The sequence below is a fragment of the Pezoporus wallicus genome, unplaced genomic scaffold, assembly GCF_028554395.1.
Source record: "Pezoporus wallicus isolate ANWC-B61680 ecotype Strahan unplaced genomic scaffold, APGP_CSIRO_Pwel_v1 contig_10051, whole genome shotgun sequence".
In the NCBI taxonomy this organism is placed as follows: Eukaryota; Metazoa; Chordata; class Aves; order Psittaciformes; family Psittacidae; genus Pezoporus; species Pezoporus wallicus.
The window spans coordinates 27,999-52,346 of NW_026643056.1; the positions used below are offsets into that span (position 1 = coordinate 27,999).

The 24,348-nt window shown below is 55.1% G+C and overlaps 2 protein-coding genes across 3 annotated transcripts in view; one reads left to right on the forward strand and one right to left on the reverse strand.

Moving 5' to 3' along the window:
• Positions 1-379: 379 nt before the first annotated feature.
• Positions 380-4,396, forward strand: DNAJB13 (DnaJ heat shock protein family (Hsp40) member B13). Of its 2 annotated transcripts, none has more exons than XM_057396574.1 (8): positions 380-447; positions 619-722; positions 1,444-1,605; positions 2,060-2,217; positions 3,188-3,301; positions 3,556-3,669; positions 3,741-3,821; positions 4,296-4,396. In XM_057396574.1, exons 1-7 carry the CDS (start codon positions 380-382, stop codon positions 3,819-3,821), a joined length of 801 nt encoding a protein of 266 aa, XP_057252557.1. In that variant the 3' UTR covers positions 4,296-4,396. The 2 variants fall into 2 exon arrangements, with proteins under 2 accessions (XP_057252557.1, XP_057252556.1); XM_057396573.1 differs by having other exon boundaries at positions 3,741-3,817; positions 4,190-4,396.
• Positions 4,397-5,963: 1,567 nt separating this feature from the next.
• The window catches only part of C2CD3 (C2 domain containing 3 centriole elongation regulator), a 52,330-nt gene continuing 33,945 nt past the window's right edge, over positions 5,964-24,348 (reverse strand). Inside the window, 13 exon segments of the mRNA XM_057396578.1 lie at positions 5,964-6,149; positions 6,835-7,015; positions 7,105-7,206; positions 8,010-8,207; positions 8,374-8,584; positions 8,695-8,825; positions 9,790-9,804; positions 9,807-9,888; positions 18,141-18,243; positions 18,977-20,027; positions 21,672-21,889; positions 22,412-22,588; positions 23,660-23,757. Of these exon segments, the coding sequence (XP_057252561.1) occupies positions 6,053-6,149; positions 6,835-7,015; positions 7,105-7,206; positions 8,010-8,207; positions 8,374-8,584; positions 8,695-8,825; positions 9,790-9,804; positions 9,807-9,888; positions 18,141-18,243; positions 18,977-20,027; positions 21,672-21,889; positions 22,412-22,588; positions 23,660-23,757 (2,664 nt within the window). The 3' untranslated portion in view covers positions 5,964-6,052.

The following is a 24,348-nucleotide window of genomic DNA, read 5'->3' on the forward strand; positions in this document are numbered from 1 at the left end:
GATGTGGGTGTTTTGGAGGCCGCTGGGATCACCAGCCTGCGGAGAGAGGGCTTTGGGACACGAGTATTTCCTATGACAGCGCAGCTGTAGTTGAGAGCAGCTCCCCGGCGCTGGGGAGGGGTCTGTGTGCCACCAGTTCCTTTTTCACTGCTGGAAATCACCGTTTCTAGGGGAAGAAGGTACCAAGGAATGGGGTTGGGAGGGTGAGGGGGGTGCTGCCTCGCCGCGTGCACTGAAATAAAGCAGCTGCTTTCACATCACCCGGGTGGAAAAGGAGTTTTCCGTGAACAGCAGCGGCGAACTACAACTCCCATGATGCCCCGCGCGGGCACGGACCGGAAGTTCCGGCCGCGCTGTCTCCATAGCAACGCGCGCCGCCATGGGGCAGGATTACTACGCGGTGCTGGAGCTGGGCCGCGGAGCCACCGCCGCCGACATCAAGAAGGCGTGAGGGGACCGGGGGGGACCCGGGGAGCTGGGGGGTCGGGGGGGAGGTGGGGATGGGGATGGGGAGCTCTGTGTGTGCCCCGGTGCTTTGCTCCCCTCCCCGCAGCAGGGGTGCTGTGGTAGCCGGGCCCGGCCGGGAGGGTGCGTTCCCCGCTCTCTGTCCCGTTCCAGCTATCGGAGGTTGGCCTTGCAGAGCCACCCCTTGAAATGCAAGGAGCCCGGCGCCCCCGAGAGGTTCCGGCACCTGGCGGAGGCCTACGATGTGCTCAGCGACCGTAAGTGGGGCTGGGAGCAGGGGGGGGGGGGGACACGGGGCTCTGGTGGGGCTGTGGCTGCATCCCCATCACTGCTGCAGCCAGGCTGGGGGCTGCTGCCTCCATAGAAGGGTTTGGGTTGGAAGAGAGCTTAAAGCTCCTGCAGCTCCAACACCTGCCACGGGCAGGGACCCCTTCCACTGGAGCAGCTTGCTCCAAGCCCCTGTGTCCAACCTGGCCTTGAGCACTGCCAGGGATGGGGCAGCCACAGATGCTCTGGGCACCCTGTGCCAGCGCCTCAGCACCCTCACAGGGAAGAGCTTCTGCCTTGTATCCAACCTGAACTTCCCCTGTTTCAGTTTGAACCCATCACCCCTTGTCCTATCACTGCAGTCCCTGATGAAGAGTCCCTCCCCAGCATCCTTGCAGCCCCCTTCACACACTGGAAGCTGCTCTGAGGTCTCCACACAGCTTCTCTTCTCCAGGCTCAACAGCCCCAATGCTCTCAGCCTGGCTCCATACAGGAGCTGCTCCAGCCCCTGCTCATCCTCGTGGCCTCCCCTGGACTTGCTCCAGCAGCTCCATGTCCTTATGTTGGGGACCCCAGAACTGCACCCAGTGCTACAAGTGGGGTCTATTGCTGGGCACAGAGTGGTGGGGACCCCCCCTCTTCCCCCAGCCTCTATCCAAGTAAAACCTGGATCTCTGGCCTGAGATTCCCAACTCCTCCTTGTTCCCTAAGCTATGAAGAAAGGCATCTACGACAAGTTTGGAGAAGAGGGACTCAAAGGTGGCATCCCCCTGGAGTCGGGTGATGATAACGCCTGGAGCGATGGATACGTGTTCCACAACGACCCCCACAGAGTCTTCAAGGAGTTCTTTGGTGGAGACAACCCCTTTGCAGGTACACAGAGGGGTCCAGGACCCATCTGTGGCTGCCACCGTGCCATGGCCACCACGAGAGCTTGAAGCTCTGTGGGGCTGTTTCCCTGCCCAGTGACTCTGGTGCTGCTGGTTCCTGGGGGTTAGATCCTGATTGGCCCCAGTCTCAGGTGGGAGGGAGCCCTGAGGGTGTGAGTTCAGGCTCTCTGCTCTCCCCATAGGCTGTTGTGAGCCTTGTCCTGGAGGATTTCCATCCCCAAACCCAACCCCAAAGAGGGCTTGGGGTTGCTGAGGTGCCGTAAACACGGGAGCAGGATGGAACCACGAGCAGGAGCGGGACGGTGGTCACAGGCAGAAGCAGATGGGAGGTTTCTGCATGTCGAGGTGTATTTGGGGGGTTCATCCTCCATAGGAGACCCCAGGGGCTCCCCGACCCCTGATCCAGGTGCGATGAGCCCCTCTGCTTGTTCACACAGCGTTCTTCGCTGAGGATGGCTCAGAGCTGATCCTGCCCTTCGGGGGGCTGCGGGGCCGAGGAGCCAGGAAGCAGGACCCGCCGGTTGTGAGGGATCTGTACCTGTCCCTTGAAGACCTGTTCCATGGCTGCACCAAGAAGATCAAGATCTCCCGCAGGGCAGTGACCGTGGGGGGAAGGGGGAGGCTGGAACCCCCCCCTCCTGCAAAGGGAGCTTGGCACAGGAGGTGCTGTGAAAGCTGGTGGGGAGGCAGGGCTGAACCCGGAGCTGCGCTGTCCTTTGGAGGAGCAGGACTTGGGGTGCTGGGTGAGGAGGAGCTCCCCATGACCCGGCTTCAGTGTGTGCTTGAGCCCAGAACCCCCCCGTGTGCTGGGTGCACCCCCAGAGCGTGAGCAGCAGCTCAGGGAGGGGATCCTGCCCCTCTGCTGCATGAAGGGGAGACCCCCCCTGCAGCCCTGATCCAGCTCTGGGGCAGCAGCAAAAGGGGGGACATGGAGCTGTTGGAGCGAGGCCAGAGGAGGCCATGGAGATGCTGCGAGGGCTGGAGCAGCTCTGCTCTGGAGCCAGGCTGAGAGAGCTGGGCTGGGGCAGCCTGGAGAAGAGAAGGCTCCTGAAGGGGAGACCTGAGAGCAGCTCCAGTGCCTGAAGGGGCTGCAGGAAAGCTGGAGAGGGGCTTGGGACAAGGGATGTAGGGCCAGGCCAAGGGGAATGGCTTGAACCTGCCAGAGGGGAGACCGAGACGAGCTGTTAGGCAGAAGCTCTTCCCTGTGAGGGTGCTGAGGCGCTGGCACAGGGTGCCCAGAGAAGCTGTGGCTGCCCCATCCCTGGCAGTGTTCAAGGCCAGGTTGGACACAGGGGCTTGGAGCAAGCTGCTCTATGGAAGGGGTCCCTGCCCGTGGCAGGGGTTGGAGCTGGAGGAGCTTTAAGGTCCCTTCAACCCACCCCGGGCTGTGGCTCTGTCAGACCCGGTGGCAGCTCAGAGATCCCTGCTCCATCTGCAGGGCTGTGTCCGCACTGCAGGGTCACGATCCAGCACGGCCGGACTCGGTGCTCGGTGCTGGCTGCTCGGGTGGCCGAGCAGAGCCCGTACCCGGTCACAAACGCTGATCCCCTCGTCCCCCCCTCCAGGTGATGAACGAGGATGGTCAAACCAGCTCCATCAAGGACAAGATCCTGACCCTGGACGTGCAGCCGGGCTGGAAGCAGGGCACCAGGATCACCTTTGAGAAGGAAGGGGACCAGGTAATGCCTGCGGTGTGGAGCTCCGGGCCGGGTTTCCAGCTCTCCTGGTGCCACGGGCAGTTGGGAGCGTGGTTAATGCAGCCACTCGGGGTCACTGTGCTCCACAGCGCTCCAAGGAGCCCTTCCTGCCTGGGTTATCCTTAGGATGGATGAAGCATCACTGAAAGGGGGTGGATTTCTGCCTGATGCCCGCTTTCCCCTGCTGAGTCTTTGACTGAAGCCTCCTTTTTCCTTCCCCTCTCCCTCATTTTTAGGGCCCAAACGTCATTCCAGCTGACATCACCTTCGTCGTCCGGGAGAAAACCCACCCGAGGTTCAAAAGAACCGATGACAACCTCGTCTTTGTCGCCACCATCCCCTTGGGGAAGGTAAAGAGCCCTGGAAGCGGGCTCTGTGGGGGGCAGCAGAGGCAGCTCAGCTCCTCCTCCGTGCCCTGCAGGCACTGGTTGGCTGCACGGTGGAGGTGAGGACGCTGGATGGGAGGCTGCTGAACATCCCCATCAATGACATCGTGGAGTGAGTGCCAAGGGGGAAAAGGCTGCTGGGCTCAGGGGCCTTCCTGCACGGTTCGGAGGCCAAGGAGGTGAATGGGCACCTGGGAGGAGCCTCAGCACTGATGTGTTCCTGCTGCCTGGATCACTGGGGTGCTTCAGCAGCTTTCCAGGAGGTTTGGGGGGCTCCTGCCTGCCCGAGGGTGCCCACAGTGGGCTCCTGTCATTGTCTGTAATGGGGCTGTGCTGCTGGTAATGGAGAATCGGGGACTCCCTGGGTTGGGTTGAAGGGGAAGCAATAGAAGGGGCCATGGGGCTCCACACGGACCCGTTGGGGCTTGGAGCCTGTGTTGGGATCTCCCTGCAGCTCCTCTCAGCCCCTTCCTTTGCTCTGCAGCCCCAAGTACTGCAAAGTGGTGCCAGGGGAGGGGATGCCTCTGCCTGGGGACACCCAGCGCAGGGGTGACCTCCTCCTCTACTTCAACATCTGCTTTCCCACGAAGCTCACACCTAACAAGAAGATGCTCTTAAGAAACGCCCTCCTGTCCTAGGGGCCGATGCCCTTCTCCTTCTCCTCCCACCAATAAAGCTCTGGAGCCCATAATGGGACGGGGGAGAGGAGGTTCCATGTACGGGGCACGCTGAAACACAAGGATCATCCCACAGCAAGAGCCTTGAGGCTGTTCCTGCTGCCCTCACTCAGCTTTGCTTTAGGGACTCTACCCCTCGGCTGCCACCCTGCAGCCATCCAGGGGGTGATGGAGGATCTGGGGGGGGGGGGTTGGAGTCCTCCCTGCTCCTGCTTTGGGGGTGACTGCAGGGGGCAGTGCAGGAAGGACCAAAGCCAAGGAGGAAAAGACCCCAGGATGTGCTCAGAGCCTCAGTGTGCTCACTGCAGCTTTCCCCTTGCTGGGCACGGGTGATGCCCTTCCCTATGGCAGTGACAGCCCCGGGCTCAGGGACCTCCTGCCAGTGGCCCCCAGGTCCCATTTGAGCCACTTGTGATGTTCCAGGAGAGGAGGCACAGGAGTGAGGGCACAAAGGGGCTGGAACAGTTGGGATCAGCACATCCCGTAAGGACTGCCCCCAACAGCGGTCCTGGACCTCGTGTGTGAATCCCAAAGAGGTTTGGGTTGAAGGGACCTCAAAGCTCCTCCAGCTCCAACCACGGGCAGGGACCCCTTCCACTGGAGCAGCTTGCTCCAAGCTCATTCTTATCCCTCCATCCCTTGTCCCAAGCCCCTCTCCAGCTTTCCTGCAGCCCCTTCAGGCACTGGAGCTGCTCTCAGGTCTCCCCTTCAGGAGCCTTCTCTTCTCCAGGCTGCCCCAGCCCAGCTCTCTCAGCCTGGCTCCAGGGCAGAGCTGCTCCAGCCCTCGCAGCAGCTCCTCTGGACCCAAGTCCTTCCCCTCAGGCTCCATCCCCTCTCCCCCAGCCTGTGTCTGTGCTGGGATTGCCCTGACCCAGGGGCAGGACCTTGCCCTGGGCCTGCTTGAGCCCCGTGAGGTTCCCCCCACATCCCTGGGGCAGAGGCAGCAGGCACAGCCCCGAAGCCAGCCCCGAGGAGCAGGGGAGGCTGTTGCTGTGCTGGGATTTGGGAGCCTGGATTATTGTAGGGATGTGAGCACCAAATCCCTGATGTGATCGTGCAGCTCTAGGGGCTGCAGAGCCCAGGGTGAGTGGATGAGGCCCCCTCCTTGGGGCTGGGGGTGCAGTAGGCTCTTTGCACCCATGGGTGCACCCACGGCCGTGAGCCCACCGCGCTCCCATGCTTCTTTTTCCCTGACACCTGGATAAGCTTCCCCTTTTCCAGCAGCATCCCAGGGCTGCGAGGACAATCATAAACCTCCCCCAAAGTGACGGATCAGACCCCATAGGGGCGGTTTATTGGAAGCGTCCATAAGGAACAACAGGAATGCCCCCTCCCTGGCTCCCGTGTGAGCACCAGAGGGATTTCAAGCTGGTTTCACACCCTGAAGCCACCTTTGCTTCTGCTGCTCACCTGCTCCTCAGCACCATCCGGAAGTGCTGCTCTTCCCAGCTGGAAAACCATCACCGCTCCTCTCCTCCTCCCTAACGTCCGCCCTGGAAACCTCCCCTCCGTTCTCCCACGTTCCTCCTCCAATCCCATTGTTTGTCCTTCCATCCATCCACGCAGTCCCTCTCAGGGGTCCCGTTGGCATCGCTGCTCCCCACGGCTTCAGTTAATGGCAATTAATGTAATTGAGTGCAGGTCCTCGCCGAGGGGCGAGCGGGGCCGGGTCAGGAGCGGGCCAGCACCGCGGCGCGCTGCAGCTGCTCGTAGGAGACGAACATCACCACGTTCCAGGAGCCCAGGCGCAGGAAGGAGGGCACGAACCTGCACCGGGAGAAGCGGGACATGGGGAGGGCATCCCAGGGCTGCCCTGCCTGGGGCTGGGGTGGGTGCATCACAGAGACACAGAGGGGTTTGGGTTGGAGGGAGCTTAAAGCTCCTCCAGCTCCAACCCCTGCCTCGGGCAGGGGCACCTTCCACTGGAGCAGCTTGCTCCAAGCTCATTCTTATCCCTACAGGCCCTTGTCCCGAGCCCCTTCTCCAGGATTCCTGGATTCACTGGAGCTGCTCTCAGGTCTCCCCTTCAGGAGCCTTCTCTTCTCCAGGCTGCCCCAGCCCAGCTCTCTCAGCCTGGGTTTGTGCTGGGATTGCCCTGATCCCAGGGCCTGGTTGAGCTCCATGAGCCTCACACGCTCCCACCCCTCCAGGTCCTTCTGGATGCCATCCCTTCCCTCCAGCATGGCGCAGCTCGGTGCTGTCAGCAAACCTCACAGCACACTCAATCACTCTATAGGGTCCTGGTCCCAGTAGAGACCCCTGAGGGACACCACTTGTCACTGGTGCCCATCCAGACATGGAGCCCTTGACCAAACCCTCTGGCAGTCCCTCACCCCCCATCAACCCGTTCATCTCTCTCCAGTTTAAAGGGAAGCACGCGGTGGCTCCGGCATCAAAGGCTTGCTCATGGCCCCGCTGTGCTGCTGCTCAGCACCATCACCGCCAGCCTCACCCCTTGTAGAAGCCAGCGAGCCCGTCCTGCAGGAGCAGCGCCAGCAGGCAGCTCAGCGCGTTGCGGTACTGCCCGGGGCCCGCGTTCATGTACCGCGTCTTCACCACGTCCACCGGCGACGCCACCACCGTGGCGCAGAACCCGGCCCCGAAGGCGGCCACGAAGTGACAGGGGACGTTGTCTGTGGGGCGCAGCACGGGGTGAGGGCCATGGGGATGGCACCCACTGCGTCTGCCCCCCTCACCCCCCCCAGCTCAGCACCATCCTGACCTGTCATCAGCTGCGCCCGCAGCAGCGCGTCCTTAATGAGGTCGTAAGTGACGAGCTCCCCGCAGTTGATGATGGCGTTGCGGGCGATGTTGGGCAGCGTCCCTGTGCGGGACAGGGGTGGCAATGGGGAAGTGGCACAGCCCTGAAGGGAGCACCCTGCGTGGGTGCCCCGGCCCTGCTGTCCTCATCCCTGTTTCATCCATCCCCATCTGCACCCCCCAGCCCATCGTTAGAAACAGGGAATGGTTTGGGTTGAAGGGAGCTTAAAGCTCCTCCAGCCCCAACCCCTGCCACGGGCAGGGACCCCTTCCATAGAGCAGCTTGCTCCAAGCCCCTTCCAAGCCATTCCCCTTGGCCTGGCCCTACAGGCCCTTGTCCCAAGCCCCTCTCCGGGTTTCCTGCAGCCCCTTCAGGCACTGGAGCTGCTCTCAGGTCTCCCCTTCAGGAGCCTTCTCTTCTCCAGGCTGCCCCAGCCCAGCTCTCTCAGCCTGGCTCCAGAGCAGAGCTGCTCCAGCCCTCGCAGCAGCTCCGTGGCCTTCTCTGGATCCACTCCAACAGCTCCACGTCCCTCGTGTGTCGGGGACGCCGTAACTGCACACAGTCCTCATTGTCCCTTTCCTCATCCTCATCCCCATCCAAGGGTTGGAAAGGGCCTTAAGATCATCCAGTTCCAACCCCCTGCCATGGGCAGGGACACCTCACACTAAACCATGGCACCCAAGGCTCTGTCCAACCTGGCCTTGAACACTGCCAGGGATGGAGCATTCACAACCTCCCTGGGCAACCCATTCCAGTGCCTCAGCACCCTCACAGTAAAGAACTTCTTCCTTATCTCCAGCCTGAACTTCCACATTCCCACCCCACCCCTGCCTCCATCCCCATCCCCATCCCCATTCCCTTCCTACCTCTCCATAGCCCGCGGACCCCCTCCTCCCTGGCGATGGTCCGATAGGCATCCACGGTGCCGCTGTACCTGCGGGCACCGTCCGGCAGCGCCCCGTTGGCCTGGAACCGCACCTTGACCACGTCGGTGGGCTGGGCACAGGCCACGGCCACCGCGCCCGTGGTGCAGCCCGCCAGCACCCGCGGGGCCAGCCCGGTGCCTGCAGAGCACAAGCACTGGGAGCCCCGGCTCTACGGGTCCCCCATCACCCCATTGAGTGCCCTGGGGCGTGGGGGGGGGGGGGAGCTGCACGGAGGGTGGGTGCTCGCCCTGGGGGCTCATAGGGACAAGGGGCGCGCAGGGATGGGGTGCTCCTGGACACTCACTCTCGGCACCCTTGGGGGCGTAGAGCTGCTTGACGGAGTCATAGAGGCCGATGCGGATGGAGGCGAAGCTCATCTGGCGCTGGAGCCCGGCCGCCAGCCCGCTGTACAGGCTGCGGGGTCCTTCCGTCCGCACCATGGTGCTCAGCGTCCCAAACACCCCCCGGTACTCCACGGCGCCGACGGGCCGGGGGATGCGCACCTCGCCCTGGATCTGAGGGACACCCCCGACCCGCGTCACCCCAAGCACCCCCGGCTCCGAGGCGCGCACCGGGGGCACCCGTGGCGGGTGCTCGCAGGGATGTGGGGCGCGGCGGGTCCTACCTGCAGGCGCACTTTGGCGGTGTCCAAGGGGAAGGTGCAGAGGTCGGCGATGCACCCGGCCAGCCCCGCGCTCACAAACTTGACGCCGGCTGTGGGGGGCACCTCGGGGGGCTTCAGACCCACCATGGTGGCTGGGAAGGAAAGGGGGCTTCAAAGACGGGGGCCACTTTGGGGGCAGGGGTGACAACGTGGCCTCTCGCTGCCTTCAGACACCCCAAAAGCCCAACTCCGCCCTGGTCCCTCGCCTGTATCCCTGGGGAAAGTGAGGCAGGGGCTCCACGCTGAGCCCAGGGATGGCACCGGATGCACCCACCCCATCCCGGACACAACAGGGGTGCTCGGTGGGGCCATCTCTCCCAGGGTGACCCCCTCCATGGCCTCACCGTTGGCAGCCCAGCTCCTCACACGGGCATTGCCTGGCTCCTTGGCTCCCCCTTATATAGCACCGGGACGGCATTCCAGCCACCGGGATCGGGTGACAGCGAAACCCAGTTCCCTCGCTGGTATTTGAACTGAGCAGAGTGGGGCCACCCGTGGCTGAGGTCCAACCCTTGGGACCTGCCCAGACCCCCAGCACCCATCAGGGCAGGATCCTGCCCGTTTGGTGGCTGCTGGGATCTCAGATGGGGAATCATTCGGGATTAACCCTAACCGTGCTTTGGGAAGGACGAGATGCAGCGACCACCTGAAGGGTTAAAAAGCGACCGGCTCAGGGCCAGGTTGATCCCCTCTGCCCCTGGCAGGGACCACGGAGCTGTAACCCATTCCAGAGAGCAGGATTTCCGTGGCTTGGTGTAACGTGCCCCCCGAGCTCACGTGGAGCAGCAAAGAGGCTCCGGGCTGAAGCCAGGATGTAAACCAGGATGACCTTTGGAGTGTGGCTGAGGGGAAGGTGCCAAGGGGAGGGATGAGGCTGGAGACCGAGGGGGGGTGAGGGATCAAGGAATGTCCCTTTCCCTCCAGTTCCTTAGGACTCCGTGTTTAACCCTTGGTGCTATTGAGCCCTACACCCACAAAGCCCAAAGGGGCACACGAGCTCACCCTGTGTGTGAGTACGGAGCAGGGATTTGGAGCTGGCTCAGCTCCAGAAGCCACCTTTGCTCCAGCGACGGGCTCCAGGCAGAAGCTCCTCACCGACCCCTGGTGTCCGGGGCCTTGTTGTCCCGTCTGGCTGGACCTTGCTCCACCACTGACCTAAATGCAAGAGGGAGAAGTTGTTTGCCTCCTGCCTGAGCTATAACCCAGGAGTCAACGTTGGCACCTCCTCTGCTGTGCTCCCAACCCAGCTGGCATCCAGCCCAGGCTGTGCTGGGATCAGCTTTAACCTGCCCGAGGGGAGACTGAGCTTCCCTGGGAGGGTGCTGAGGCGCTGGCACAGGGTGCCCAGAGAAGCTGTGGCTGCCCCATCCCTGGCAGTGTTCAAGGCCAGGTTGGACACAGGGGCTTGGAGCAAGCTGCTCTATGGAAGGGGTCCCTGCCCGTGGCAGGGCTTGGAGCTGGATGGGCTTTAAGGTCCCTTCCAACCCATTCCATGAGTCCATGGTGACTTCAGAGGTGGGAGGAAAAGGGATGCTGATGCTTTGGTTCCTGACATCCTGAATACAAAGAGTGGTTTGAATCCAGCACCTCACTTGGAGCATTCCCTCTCCCTCGAGGCCCACTCGCTCCAAGCTGATATCCAGTTACTCTGCAGTGACCTTTCCATGTGCCCCTGTGGGAAACATTCCATGACATCCTCTCCCCTCCGGCGCTGGAGGCTCCTGGAGGAAGGAATCCCATCCACCTGCCAACGACGAGCTCCAGCCCCAGCGGGGACACCTCGCACTGGTACAGCAAGAAACCTTGGGAATTTTATTGACACACAAACAGCATGAAAGACCTCGGCTCACTTTGTATCCAAACCCGTTTTCCAAAAGGCTCCCGAGCTAAAAACGTACAAAAATAATTTAGGATAGAAAATTCCATATTTCTAGTGAAATCCTTCTGTACACATCCAGTATTTTACAGTATCCTTGGCCTGGGCTTCCACACCCCCCTGGCCACATCCATTGCTCCAAGAAGGTGCTTCCCAGCATGTGTTTTTGGAAGGTCCCTGGGGAGGGAGCTCATCTTCCCACTCCTTCCACAGCAGCCAGGTCTCTGCTTGCTGATGGGCATCAAAGTTCTCCATCCTCCTTTGATGGATGCTTGACGGAGCATTGCTGGATGCATGGAGCATCCATGGATGGAAGGTTGAAGGAGCTGTCTCACTGTGTTGACTCATTAAAATTAAAGGTTAATTAGAGAAATTCCCTATGATTTAATCCCAGAAATGGAATAACTGCAGACCAGAGGACAGCTCCTTGCCTGAGAGGGTGTCCCACTGGCGGCCTGCCCTTGCAAGACATGCTCTCAGCTCCTCCCAGGCCATGGATGGGATACCCATGTGGATTCCATGCGCTCTTCCCTGGTGGAGGTGGTGCATCGAGGCCGTGGCTGGGGAAGCAGCAGCTCTGGGCGGGCTCTCTCCAGCGTTATTCCTTCTTGGAAAGCCGAGCAGAGAAGATCCTGGCGATTCTCTGGGTCTCCTCTTCCGAGATCTCAGCTGCGGGCCGGGGCCGCCGGTAGGGGATACCCTGCAGCGGGGCTGTGCTCTGCAGGGACAAGGGACAGCAGTTAGGAGCCAGTGCCCATGGGACACCCACTGGGGGTCCTGCAGCAAAGGAGACGCAGGGAAAAAGTGGTTCCTGCTGCTCAGCTCTTCTCCTCGAGGGGGGTTCTCTTGCTCCTCACACTGAAGAGCAACGGCTTGGATAAACCCACGTTTGGTCCAGGTGTCTGGATAAAACCCCTTCTTTGTTCCAAGTGCTTGGGCAGAATCATACCCACCACGGTGAAGCACTCCCCTGCCTGACACAGCACCAGCTGCTGCAATGCTGGCTTTTCTCACCACTGCAGAAAGCAAAAGGTACAGACCTGTATTAGGAAGGTTTTTGGCACATGAACTCTCAATCTGCGCCTACCCTCCGCCAAAGGAGCCAGGGGAAGGTCTCCACTGGCTTCTGACACCCTGAATATTGGGGTTTAATCACTCAATCTAATTATTAATTAATGTAATTTGTAACTTTACTTTGCAGAACCCTAAAATGCAACCCCCTTTGCCACGGAGAGGCCAGGCTGCGACACAACAAATCCAACCGTGCCGACCACAGGAAGCCACGCAGGAGCAGGCACTGCAAAACCATCCTGGAGGAAAACCTGGCCTCTCCTGCTCTTGCCTGCTTGCAGAAACTGCAACTGCTGTTAAATCAGCTTTTGGTTAACGCCCTGTGCTGGGGCTGCAGCAAACACAGGGACAGGCAGGATGTGCTGGGCACTGCACCTCGGATCCTGTGTTCAGCTCTGGGACCCTCACAACCAGAGAGACATTGAGGGGCTGGAGGGGGACCAGAGAAGGGCAGCGGAGCTGGAGCAGGGCTGGAGCCCAAGTGTGATGGGGAAGGGCTGAGGGACCTGGGGGGTTCAGTGTGGAGAAGAGAAGGCTCAGGGGGACCTGATGGCTGCCTACAAGTGCCTGAGAGGAGGATGGAGGCAGGAGGGGCTGGGCTCTGCTCCCAAGGAACAAGGGATGGGACAAGAGGAACCGGCCTCAAGCTGCACCAGGGCAGGTTTAGATGGAGCTGAGGAACAATTCCTGCCCCAGAGGGTGCTCAGGCATTGGAACAGGCTGCCCAGGGCAGGGCTGCAGGCACCATCCCTGCAAGGGTTCACACCCCGTGGAGATGAAGCCTCAGTGCCATGGGGCAGTGGTGGCCTTGGCAGTGCTGGGAATGGTTGGACTGGGTGAGCTTAAAGGGCTTTTCCAACCTGGTTGATTCTGATTCTACGTAGACATCAGGGTGTGTTTCTTTCTACCTGCAGTGTTTCCCCTAAGGCTCATCCCCAGCGCTGCTGTCACTGGTTAATACAGTTAATACAGCTCAGCCTGTGAAGCACAGGAAACCAAACACAAACATCTCCAAAAACACTTATTCCTGACCAAAAAAACACCCCATTTCCCACCCCAAAGGGTGAGGTCAGAGCAGGAACAGGATCCTGGAGCTGCCTCTCACAGGAGGGAGCCGATCACCCCAGGAGACCTTTCCAGTGCTCCCAGTGAGGCTGAGCCCGGGATGCAGGCGAAGGCTGGAGCAAGGTATTGGCTTTCAAACCAACCCTGGGTGCCAGGAGACCCAGTGAGCAGCATGGCCTGAAGCAGCTCCGCTTCTTTAACCCCCTGAGGGCAGCTCAGGCCACATCTTTCCTCTCTCATCTCAGTCTCCCCTCGGGCAGGTTCAAGCCATTCCCCTTGGCCTGGCCCTACAGGCCCTTGTCCCAAGCCCCTCTGTCCCAAGCTGCCTCTCTCCAGCTTTCCTGCAGCTCTCTCCCTGGCTCCAGAGCAGGCACTGGAGCTGCCTCACTCCAACAGCTCTCCCTCTTGTGCTGCTGCCCCAGAGCTGGATCCCTTCACACAGCAGAGGGGCAGGATCCCCTCCCTGAGCTGCTGCTCACGCTCTGGGGGTGCACCCAGCACACGGAGGGGTTCTGGGCTCAAGCACACACTGAAGCAGGGCCATGGGGAGCTTCTCCTCACCCAGCACCCCAAGTCCTTCTCCTCAGGGCTCCTGGTCTCCCCCATAGCAATTAAATTCCTCAAATCATCCAATTAATGCTATTCCAAAGGGCCATGGAACAGCGTTTCCTATCTCTCACCGCTCTCCTCTCAGCTGTATTCGTGCTACACACTCCTTGTGCACCATAGGAACAGAGAAACAGCAACCCACATTCGTAGACATTAAAGCTTTCCTCCTTTGTCCTCACAGTGAACACTCCACAGGGCTTCTCCTGCTTGAGGGGAAGCCAGAGGCACATCAAAGTGGAGCTGTTATGGTCTGAGAGGCTGCTGGAGGAACCTGCCCCTCGCTCCCATTCTGCCTCCAGTGCAATAACATACCCCAAAAGCACACTGAAAACACGACACAGGAGCAGGTGCCTGCTGCTGTTAGATGACACCGAGGGGATGGATTGCAGCTTGTGTGCTCCTGACTGCCAGTAAATGAGGTGTGCCTGGAAAACACTCCACTTGCAGCCTGTTTCAGATAGAAGAGGCTGAAATCCTCCTCCTCTTACCACTGGCTCTGGTTGCAGCAGTGCAGAGGTGTTAAGATGTGTGTAACTACCCCAAGGACCTTCCTGCAGATGAATTTCCAGCTCTAGGAAAGGTTTAGCAGCTCTTCCTGCTGCTCTCCTATGTGCAAAGGTGTGAAAGGCAATGAGAGAAGTTTAAAGGGGCAGTTAACACTTGAGCCTTGTTGGACACCATGAGGTCCACACGGTCCCACCTCTCCAGCCTGTCCAGGTCCCTTTGGATCCCATCCCTTCCCTCCAGTGTCACTGCACCACACAGCTCGGTGCCATCAGCAAACCTGCTGAGGGTGCTGGATCCCACTGTCCATGGCACCAACAAAGATGCTGAACAGGATCAGTCCCAGCACCAACCCTGAGGACACCACTCCTCACTGGGCTCCATGCAGAAGAGCTACAATTCCATACCTACCTCCACATAAAGCTACTCTCAAATATGCACACTCCTCACACAACAAACATTTATCAAGACCTTCTATGCTGCATCTTTAAGATGCTCCTTTGATAGATCAAAGGGGCTAGTTCAGAGATTTAACCCTCTTGGGTTTCTCCCCCTCTGTCTCTAAGCCAACACTGTCACAGCCTCCACGTACCCAACACTCAGCCACGGTTGCACACATTAATCAGGAAGATCCAAGAGGAAAGAGGACCTGGATTATGGAACTGCTGAGTGCCAGAGGCTGGAGGAAAGCAAACAGATTCATAAGCATTGCTCAGGTTTTGGGGGATGAGTTACTTCAAGGTCAAAGAATCCTGGTACCGGAGCCGGGGAAGGCTTCAGCAAGTTGAACGTCTGGGTTTGTTTGTGCACAGGGCTGAAGGAGTGAAAACAGATCTGTGTTAATAGGCTAGAGCCTCCCCGTGCCATGACCTTGTACCTACTTCTGCTTTCTGGACAGGAAAAGGTTCCTATCAAAGCATGGACCAGAGCCAGCGACTCCAAAAGGGACGTCAGGAATTCAGTCCCGCTGTTTGCTGTCCTGCTTGTGAAAATGAAAGAGAACATCAGCATTTCTGTGCCAGGGGACAGGAGGGTGAGTTTAGAGACTAAAAACCTTAACTCTGCTCCCTGGGTAAGCTGAGGCAGAAAGAGAAGAGCTTTAGTGGCTGTGGCTGAAGTGGGAGCAGGTCAAGAGGAAACATTCCAGCCAGTAAAGGCTGTTTGGACAGTTGGTGGCCATTTATAGAACAGATTAAGCCCTTTTCACCTGAATCTGTCAAGATCTGTGTTAGAAAAGTGTTGGTTCTAGTTTACACTGAAGGTAAATCTATGTATGTACAAATATGAATTATTCTATGTAAAACTGGTTCCCATATTGCTTATCGTTCTGGAATATTCATAGAGGTGGGGTAAAACAAATCAAGATATTTTAATGAATATTCTATTAACTCTCCAATTCTTTAAATACTTCCTCCTGCTCCTCCAAACCAGCTCCATGCCCATTAGAGTGGGCTGACTCTGAAAGGCAGCAGCCTGGCTATGGGTATCCCCATACCCATAGGTATGGTTTCAATGTGATTTCAGTGGTTTCAATGTGATTCACTGGAATCACATTGGAATGTTTTCCCTCTAGAATATGATTGTCCTGAACTTTCCCAGAACCAGAAAGAGTAAATGTTGGCCCTGGAATATCAGCCATACTATATAAAATAATATGGAACATATGAATGCAGTAAAGATGAAGAGGGAGAATGGAGGCTGGAGCAACAGTCAGACATAAGACTTGGATAGTAATCATGGAATGGTTTGGGTTGAAGGGAGCTTAAAGCTCATCCAGTTCCAGCCCCTGCCATGGGCAGGGACACCTTCCACTAGGGCAGCTTGCTCCAGGCCCCATCCAGGGCTTGGAAAAGCACAGAGCTGCTGCTGAACCTGAACAGCAGCAGAAGTCACCCCAGGGCAGGTGGATCAGGCAGGACAGGGGGTGTCCAGTGTAGAAGAGAAGAGCTGGGAAGGAGCTAAAGAACTGGAAGCCCGAGTCTGATACAATGGAGATAAAAGGTCTCAAAAGGAAAGATTTCATGAGGCTCTGCAAAACTGAGGTGTCCAGAAGGTGACCACAGCATCCAGGCTGAGGCTGGAGCTGCTGTGGCACCTTCTCAGAACCTCATGTCCTTGCAGCCAGCTCCTTTGACATGAAGGCTTCCCCTTCTCACCACTTCTTCGTCCTCTGGAGGAGGAAGACAGGGAAAGCAGGGAGTCAGACAAGACAGGGGGAGCTAGCAGGAACACTGGGAAGGCCAGGAGAGAAGTTTGCCAGCTGCCACGTGAGTGAGAGGGGACTGCAGCTCTTCAGACAACAACAGCTCCGATTTCAGCCTTGCTGTCATGCTCGGTGTTTGCTGAGCCGTGCAGAAACCAGCCCAGATTTAGAACCTGAGGTTCTTAGAGCTAATTCAGGACAAAACTATGAGAAAGCAGTTTTCCTGAACTCTGTTTTACCATCAGCACAGGGCACAAACTCATTCTTCATCCAGGGCGTTTGATGTTTGATGTGATGTGCTGTGTGCAACACAAGGCACAACTGAGTCCTGTCTCAACAGACCCCTACAAGTGCCACAGGGGAGGATTAGGTGTAGCCAATCCTGGAATGAAGCTGGGTTAAGGTCAGCTATATCCAAATAGTGCCAATAATATTCTCCCTCATTATTACTCACTTTCAGGAGGGTGTTTCAGCCATTAAGCTTAGCACTGCAGAGAGAGGGAATTCAAAGTAATGCTGGTGTTAATATTAATCCATGGGTCTGAGTGATGATTTGCAGATGCTCAGGAAGACCTGGAAGAACTGGAGCTAAGCCTGTGAAGAAAGCAAAACTCAGAGGCAGGGAGATGACAACAAGGCAGAGGAAAGGGGGAATCGGTGATGGACAGAGGCAAACACAGAGGATTTGGAGGACATTCCAAAGGAGTAACACAGCTGAGGTTCTGCTGCTGATTTCATCCAGAATATTTAGGCACAGCACGAAAAGCATGCGCCAAGACACGCTGCAGACTAGGTGTTAGCATCAAGACACATCTGAGGATCCTTGAAGCATACTGTACCCAAGTCTCCTCTGATAAAGGTTTCTACTTCCATAAGGAACAAGTTCCAAGAGCTTTAGGAAAAGGTAATATAGGGTAAATCAGGAAAAAAATCATTTTTACAAGACAAATCAGCAACAAGTGAGGTATTTCACCTGAGCTGTAAACATGTTTATTGATCTAAAATAGTTTCCATTACTTCAGAGCTATTACATCCTGCCCGTTTCCCTGCTCTTTAATCAAGCAAGCTGTTCCCAGTGACATAAATGTTCCTTAAAGCACGTGTTTCATAGGTCATGAGGAGGGGAACCAACACATTATGTATTCTGGGAGTAGTAAACAGACAGCCCAACTGCTGCAGCACCCAGACCTGCACCAACATCCATCACAAAGCTGGGGCTGGAAATGACCCCAAAACAAGTGAGCCACAAACCCCTGCACTAAATACATGTTGATGCACGTCAAACCAATGACAAAACAGGAAAAGCAATCAACAGCTTTCCTGTATGAGGAAGAATCACTCCAAGTATTCTACTGTCCCCTCTGTTGAAGACATGCTATGTGATGCCCCTCCAAGAGAGGCTTTTGCCACAAACTCCCTCATTTCATCCTGATCTAAAAGACACAAACTGGAGCTGTTGTTACACGTTACAGGTTGTGTCCTTGAAATCAGAGAATCATAGAAAGGTTTGGGTTGGAAGGGACCTTAAAGCTCCTCCAGCTCCAACCCCTGCCACGGGCAGGGACCCCTTCCACTGGAGCAGCTTGCTCCAAGCCCCTGTGTCCAACCTGGCCTTGAACACTGCCAGGGATGGGGCAGCCACAGCTTCTCTGGGCACCCTGTGCCAGCGCCTCAGCACCCTCACAGGGAAGAGCTTCTTCCTAAGAGCTCAGCTCAGTCTCCCCTCGGGCAGGTTAAAGCCATTCCCCTTGGCCTGGCCCTACAGGCTCTTACCAAAGTTCTCACCTCACATTAAAGCCTGAAGAAGTGCAGAGTGAGCTCCAGCCCCTTTCAATGTCCCCACTGCAGAGGAGCAATGTCCACAGAGTATTTAGACACACTGGTTTATGTAAACCCTTAAGTATCACAGATGCTGCTGCCATGAACACTGAAAATGATTCTCACAGAGAGAAAAGGTATCAGAAAGATTCTCCTTGACATGATTTGTGACCCTGAGTGCTGACAGGTACTTTTGTTCCTGCTTTAATGAATGGACTCTGCTGAACTAGGACAAGAAAGGAAAGGATGTCCCATACTTACTTCTGGAGCTGTGGAGGGACGAGAAGAAATGCTGAGCAGTCTCATGGTGGCTTCCATCTGCTGGGGTGGAAGGAAGAAGTTGGGAACAACAACAGGATCAGATCTGAACAGAACTGTTAAGGTACAACCTCTGGCATGGTGTAGCTGCACAGAGCCCCACTGGAGCTGCAGATGTGGAATGAACCCCACTGTAACAGCTGTTAATGGCCTCCAGATGTTGAATCTCATTCATTTTAATCCATATTCTGTAATTCTCAACATCTGGTTCTCTCACCTGGCCTCACAGAGCAGGGGCCACCAACTTGCTTTACAGTAATACCTCACATACGTGTAGAGTGCTTCATCCTGCAGAAATCCCAACACAACTTAGTGAAACGGAATGGGAGATCTGGGATCTGGGCAAGAAACGTGGGAAAGAGCAAAACAAACTACATGAATACAGAAGAAACACAAGAGCTGTAATCCATGGAGAAAAAACAACATGGGCAAGAAATGCAAGAAGGCAGGCTGACACTACCCAAAATGAAATACCTCGCATGGATATTGGTGACAAATTGCAAGGAAGCCATAGTATCATGGAATGGTTTGGACTGGAAAGGACCTTAAAGCTCATCCAGTTCCAACCCCCTGCTACATACAGGGACACCTTCCACTAGAGCAGGTTGCTCCAAGCCTCGTCCAACCCGGCCTTGAACGCTGCCATCACTACATGGTGTGAAACACAACGTAACAGGGTCTTCTGGCACCTTCCCAGGTCACCAAGTCTCATTTCCCAGGGAAGAGCTCCCCACAGTGTATTTCTCCTTGAATGCAATGTGTGTGCAAGAAAAGGATACAAAACAATCTTGGGTTTGACAGCCTTTTCTGACTCTTCCAGTGGGTCTTCACTACTGCCATCAGAAAAGCTCTCACTGTTTCCTTCCGAGCCTGCTTGGGCTGACACACTCTTAATACAGCTCTCACCAGAACCACTTTCTTCCTTGTCGTGATGATCTTCATTTACAATCTCCCCCTTTTCCTCCTCTTCCTTTCTTGCTGTGTTTTCTGGGTTGGTCAAGCCAACATCTCCTGGAAATGCCAGTTGTTCTGTGGAGGCTGCTGGAAACTCTACATTTTGATCTAGAGGTTTAGCATTCAATGCTTTATCCCAGTTACAGGTTCCACCTTCTCCAGACCCACTGGCTGTTTGATGCAGCTCTGATAAGTGAGCAGGGTGAAACAGCTCCTTCTCTGTTGCTTCCGTGCCTCTATTCAAGCTCTGAATTCCTTCTGCTGCTGCCCAAGTACTGCTCCCATCTGCATGGAGGCTAATGCACGAGCTAAAGGTGGTGAGCAAGCTTTGGTTGTCAACTTGGAGCATGCCAGAGAAGGTGCTGCTCCGTCTGCTGTTTGCTCTTTGGAAACAATCAGTGTCCACTGAGCGTTGTTCTTCAGGCCTCAAGTCTATGGACTGCAGCTCAGCCCCCTGCTCCCCATCAGACAGCACACTGGACCAGGGACTGGTTTTGTCTGTCATGGTTGTTATATCATTGAGAGTTCGTGGTTCTATAACATCTTCTTCATACTCTTCTTCACTGTGTGGTTGGACAGCAAAAGCACCTTCATGCTCTTGGACAGAGCCCCTTGGCAAAGGATGCTCCTCGTCAGGGACAGCTTGGTCTAGAAGCTCGTGCAACATGTGTCTGTCAAACACAGGTCTCCCAAAAGAGCACGGCTCTTGTGTATCACTGCCAATGCTGGAGGAGTCCAACTCAAGTTGGCCTTGACACACTTCAGGTCCAGCTTCATCATCCTTCTGGCCCGGGACACGTGTAACACCCAGCTTTCTGCTGCTGTCTTGATGCACATGGGATGATTCTTTAGTGGTTTTAGTTATGGTCTGTAAGTCTGATGAACAGAAAACAGCATCAGTAAATGCACCGAGCCATGATTCACTTTTTATGTGATTTATTTGGGCTTTCTGCAGAAAATCCTGTATGTAAGAATGGGTTTGAGTTAAATGTGCACTGCTTTGTCAGACACTCTGCTGATGGGATCACATTCTGCTCTCTAGCACTGACAAGGCCCAGAGAAGGGCAGAAATCTGAAGGGAAAAGGAAATGTTCAGGATTAAATTACAGGAAAATAACTGGAAATACCCAAATCCATGTACAGGAAAAAACTGGACAGTGAAAATACTCTGATAGGGAGGACACCTAAAGCCAATGGAAAAAACACCTATTGCTTGGAGTGGCTGAAACCAGACTGGACAGCTCAGACCACATAGGAAGAGAAGAGGAATATCTAGACAGGAAAGGTGGATAATCTTACCAGCTCTTCCTCTCACAGCTTCCCTAGTTTTATGCCCAGAAGACACAGTTGCTACTGATATTCTCAACCTTTCTGCTCAATTTAACAACTTGAATCAAATGACAGACAATTGTTAATTCAATATTTGAAAAACAGAAATTCCCTCCTTCCAAGGCCAGGTTGGACACAGGGGCTTGGAGCAAGCTGCTCTAGTGGAAGGTGTCCCTTCCCATGGCAGGGGCTGGAAGTGGATGAGCTTTAAGGTCCCTTCCAATACAAACTACTCTATCATTCTATGATTCTATGACTGATGCTCAGATGTGGTGGTAAAATTGTAAATGCCTGAGAAGAAGGAGGTGCCTGTGCTCCTAACACAGGTCCTGGAAAAATGTGACTGCAACAGTAACCTAAACATTAAAAAACAGGAAAAGCAATCCTGGAAACCTCTGGGGATTTGACATTCCTTAAAAAGCCACAATCACCTATTTTTGGTTCCTAGTTAGCAGATCTTAGCAATTTCTTAGATAATACAGACTGGTTTGGGTTGAAGGGACCTTAAAGCATAACCAGTTCCAACCCCTGCCATGGGCAGCGACCCCTTCCACTGGAGCTGCTTGCTCCAAGCCCCTGTGATCAACCTGCCCTTGAACACTGCCAGGGATGGGGCAGCCACAGCTTCTCTGGGCACCCTGTGCCAGCGCCTCAGCACCCTCCCAGGGAAGAGCTTCTGCCTAAGAGCTCATCTCAGTCTCCCCTCGGACAGGTTAAAGCCATTCCCCTTGGCCTGGCCCTACAGGCCCTTGTCCCAAGCCCCTCTCCAGCTTTCCTGCAGCCCCTTCAGGCACTGGAGCTGCTCTCAGGTCTCCCCTTCAGGAGCCTTCTCTTCTCCAGGCTGCCCCAGCCCAGCTCTCTCAGCCTGGCTCCAGAGCAGAGCTGCTCCAGCCCTCACAGCATCTCTGTGATGATCACTTTTCCACAGATCTCCCTTTTCCCACTGGACACTGAAATTCCAGTGGAGTTCAGGCTCTATGGAGAGGGCCTTAACTCCCACTGAATCTTCTTTCTCAATGTTTCAGTTCAACATTGTCATTTGTGAGAGGGGTTTGGATGTCTCTACAAGCCTTTCTCCCTCTGGACCAACACGCACTGATCACCAACACAAAGAAATGGTCCTCAATAGAATATTTGCAGATCCTTTAAGGCAGCTTCTGACAACAAACTCTAAACCAGGTGACAACTTACCACTGATGAGGCTGCTGACCTGAGACACCAACTGACTAGATCTTTCTAAAAGATGGCATCCATTGGGATCCACTTCTCTGCTCACTGAACCCCGATGATCACTCTCCTGCTCTTCATGACTTGGTCTGGATGTGTTCCCATAACTGAAGTCAGGAAAAGACTTGGTCAGCTTCTGATTGAAGTACCTTTGCACCTCATCCAGCTCACTCAAGTTTTTTCTGTAAGCAGAGGGAAGAAACTGGGTAAGAGGCAAAAAAGAAAGCTTGTGGCAGAGTGGTTCCATTTGTATCATTCTAGACAATAGCATGTAAATATGAAATATGAGATTAAAGGTTATTACTGAAAAAGAGACCAGCAGGCAAGTGCTGAGGTTGACAGGATTAACACTCAGGAGCAAATGCCCAATTAGGTATGAAACTTAGGCTGGAAGACACAGAAAAGAGCTTGCTTTAAACTTAGTCAAAGGAGTTGCATTTGAGATGATTTGCCAACTGAAGTCATAAAGACAAGAATATTAATTGACAGAGGATTTCTACTTTATTAAGATCTAAGGACATTACTGATTTTAGTATCTATTTGGAATATACTTAGTGATATTTGGCTTGTTCACCCTGGAGAAGAAAAGGCTCTGGAGAGATGTTAGAGCAGCTCTCAGTGCCTAGATGGGCTGCAGGAAACCTGGAGAGGGGCTCTGCAAACCTACTGCTTTGCTCACCACGTTGGTAGCAGATCTGCTTTACCTGAGAGCAGTGAGAAGAGAAGCACGTGAGGACAGTGACAACGAGTCCATCTTCGCTGCCCGTTGGGCATTCCCTTCTGCTTGCTGCAGGGATTCATGGAACCTGCGCACGTTCCGCATGTGCTCTCTGTGCCGAGGAGTGCGTGCCCCAGAGGGAACGGGTCGGTGAGAAACAGGCCTACGGGTAACAGAAAAAAGGGTAAAACCTCTAATTGGGAGAAGTCTGAGAGCTGGGGGTATCCAACATCAGTGAAACGCAGCCCCAGAGCGTGAGCAGCAGCACAGGGAGGGGATCCTGCCCCTCTGCTGCGTGAAGGGGAGACCCCCCCTGCAGCCCTGATCCAGCTCTGGGGCAGCAGCACAAGAGGGACGTGGAGCTGTTGGAGTGAGTCCAGAGGAGGCCATGGAGCTGCTGCGAGGGCTGGAGCAGCTCTGCTCTGGAGCCAGGCTGAGAGAGCTGGGCGGAGTGAGTCCAGAGGAGGCCATGGAGCTGCTGCGAGGGCTGGAGCAGCTCTGCTCTGGAGCCAGGCTGAGAGAGCTGGGCTGGGTGAGCCTGGAGAACAGAAGGCTCCTGAAAGGGAGACCTGAGAGCAGCTCCAGTGCCTGAAGGGGCTGCAGGAAAGCTGGAGAGGGGCTTTGGACAAGGGCCTGCAGGGACAGGAATGAGTCTGGAGCAACCTGGTCTAGTGGAAGGTGTCCCTGTCACTCCATTTATGATTGGTTTTGACAGTGGGAAAGGGATAGAATGACTCAGAAAGTCTCTTTCAGTCCTATATTTCTGGAGATAATAAATATTATTCTCCTAAATATATACCTGATTTAAACCTGGAATCTGATCCTGCTGTAAACTACACTGACAGCTGTTAATCAGTTATTGTGCATTTTCCTTTTCAGACCCAAACCATTCTGTGATTCTGTGATTTTATGCTGAAGGCCTGGAAGAAGCACCTGACGGTTTCAGCAATGGCACAGTGTGAAACCTTACGTTGAAGGGTGTAAAGGAAAGAAACTGGCAAATATTAATGAGAAGTAAAATGCACATCTGGGTTTAGTCCACAGGAACCTCTCTCGGGTAATCTCCTGGGCCACCCTCACACTGGTAAAGGGAATTTGGTGTAATCTTTAAGCCTAAACACAAGGAAAAACCTTTGGCAGGGTTTGGTGTTTTTTCACTAAGCCAACAGGCTTCAGATAGGTTGATTATTGAGCTCTTAAAGTAATCAAACTGTTGGATAGCCAGTGCTCTTACCGCTCTCGAGTCGGAGCACTGACTTCCTTTGACAAGGTAGTCATCTGCTTGGAAATGCTTGTAGCATTACTGGGGAACTTTGGAATGTTGGCCTTCACCTAGAATAAAGAGGAACATTGTGCATGAGTCTTCCACAGCAAGAAAATAGGGAAAAAAAGCAGTATCTTCTTGAGGTATCAAACAAAAAGGGGGCCTATGAGGATGCTGGGGAGGGACTCTTCATTAGGGACTGTAGCGACAGGACAAGGGGTAACGGGTTCAAACTGAAACAGGGGAAGTTTAGATTGGATATAAGGAGGAAGTTCTTTCCTGTTAGGGTGCTGAGTCACTGGAATGGGTTGCCCAGGGAGGTTGTGAATGCTCCATCCCTGGCAGTGTTCAAGACCAGGTTGGACAGAGCCTTGGGTGCCATGGTTTAGTGTGAGGTGTCCCTGCCCATGGCAGGGGGATTGGAACTGGATGATCTTAAGGTCCTTTCCAACCCTAACTATTCTATGATTCTAAAACCTGAAGGTTTCTAAATAGCTTTGAAATTCCAAAGGATTTCCCAGCACTGAGCCAAAGCACCACTTCACAACACTCTCATTTCAGAATTATTGGTAATTCCATCCACACCACTGGGGAGTAAACTGATGGTAAATAGGGTGTAGATACTCCATTACATCTGGGCATCACTCCCCGGTGCGACT

Bases quoted from the DNA above. Each gene is read 5' to 3' on its own strand.
- DNAJB13 (XM_057396573.1), top strand. From the start codon at position 380: ATGGGGCAGGATTACTACGCGGTGCTGGAGCTGGGCCGCGGAGCCACC. The intron at 448-618 runs GTGAGGGGACCG...GTCCCGTTCCAG, and splicing joins GCCGCCGACATCAAGAAGGC to CTATCGGAGGTTGGCCTTGC. The intron at 2,218-3,187 runs GCAGTGACCGTG...CCCCCCCTCCAG, and splicing joins AGATCAAGATCTCCCGCAGG to GTGATGAACGAGGATGGTCA.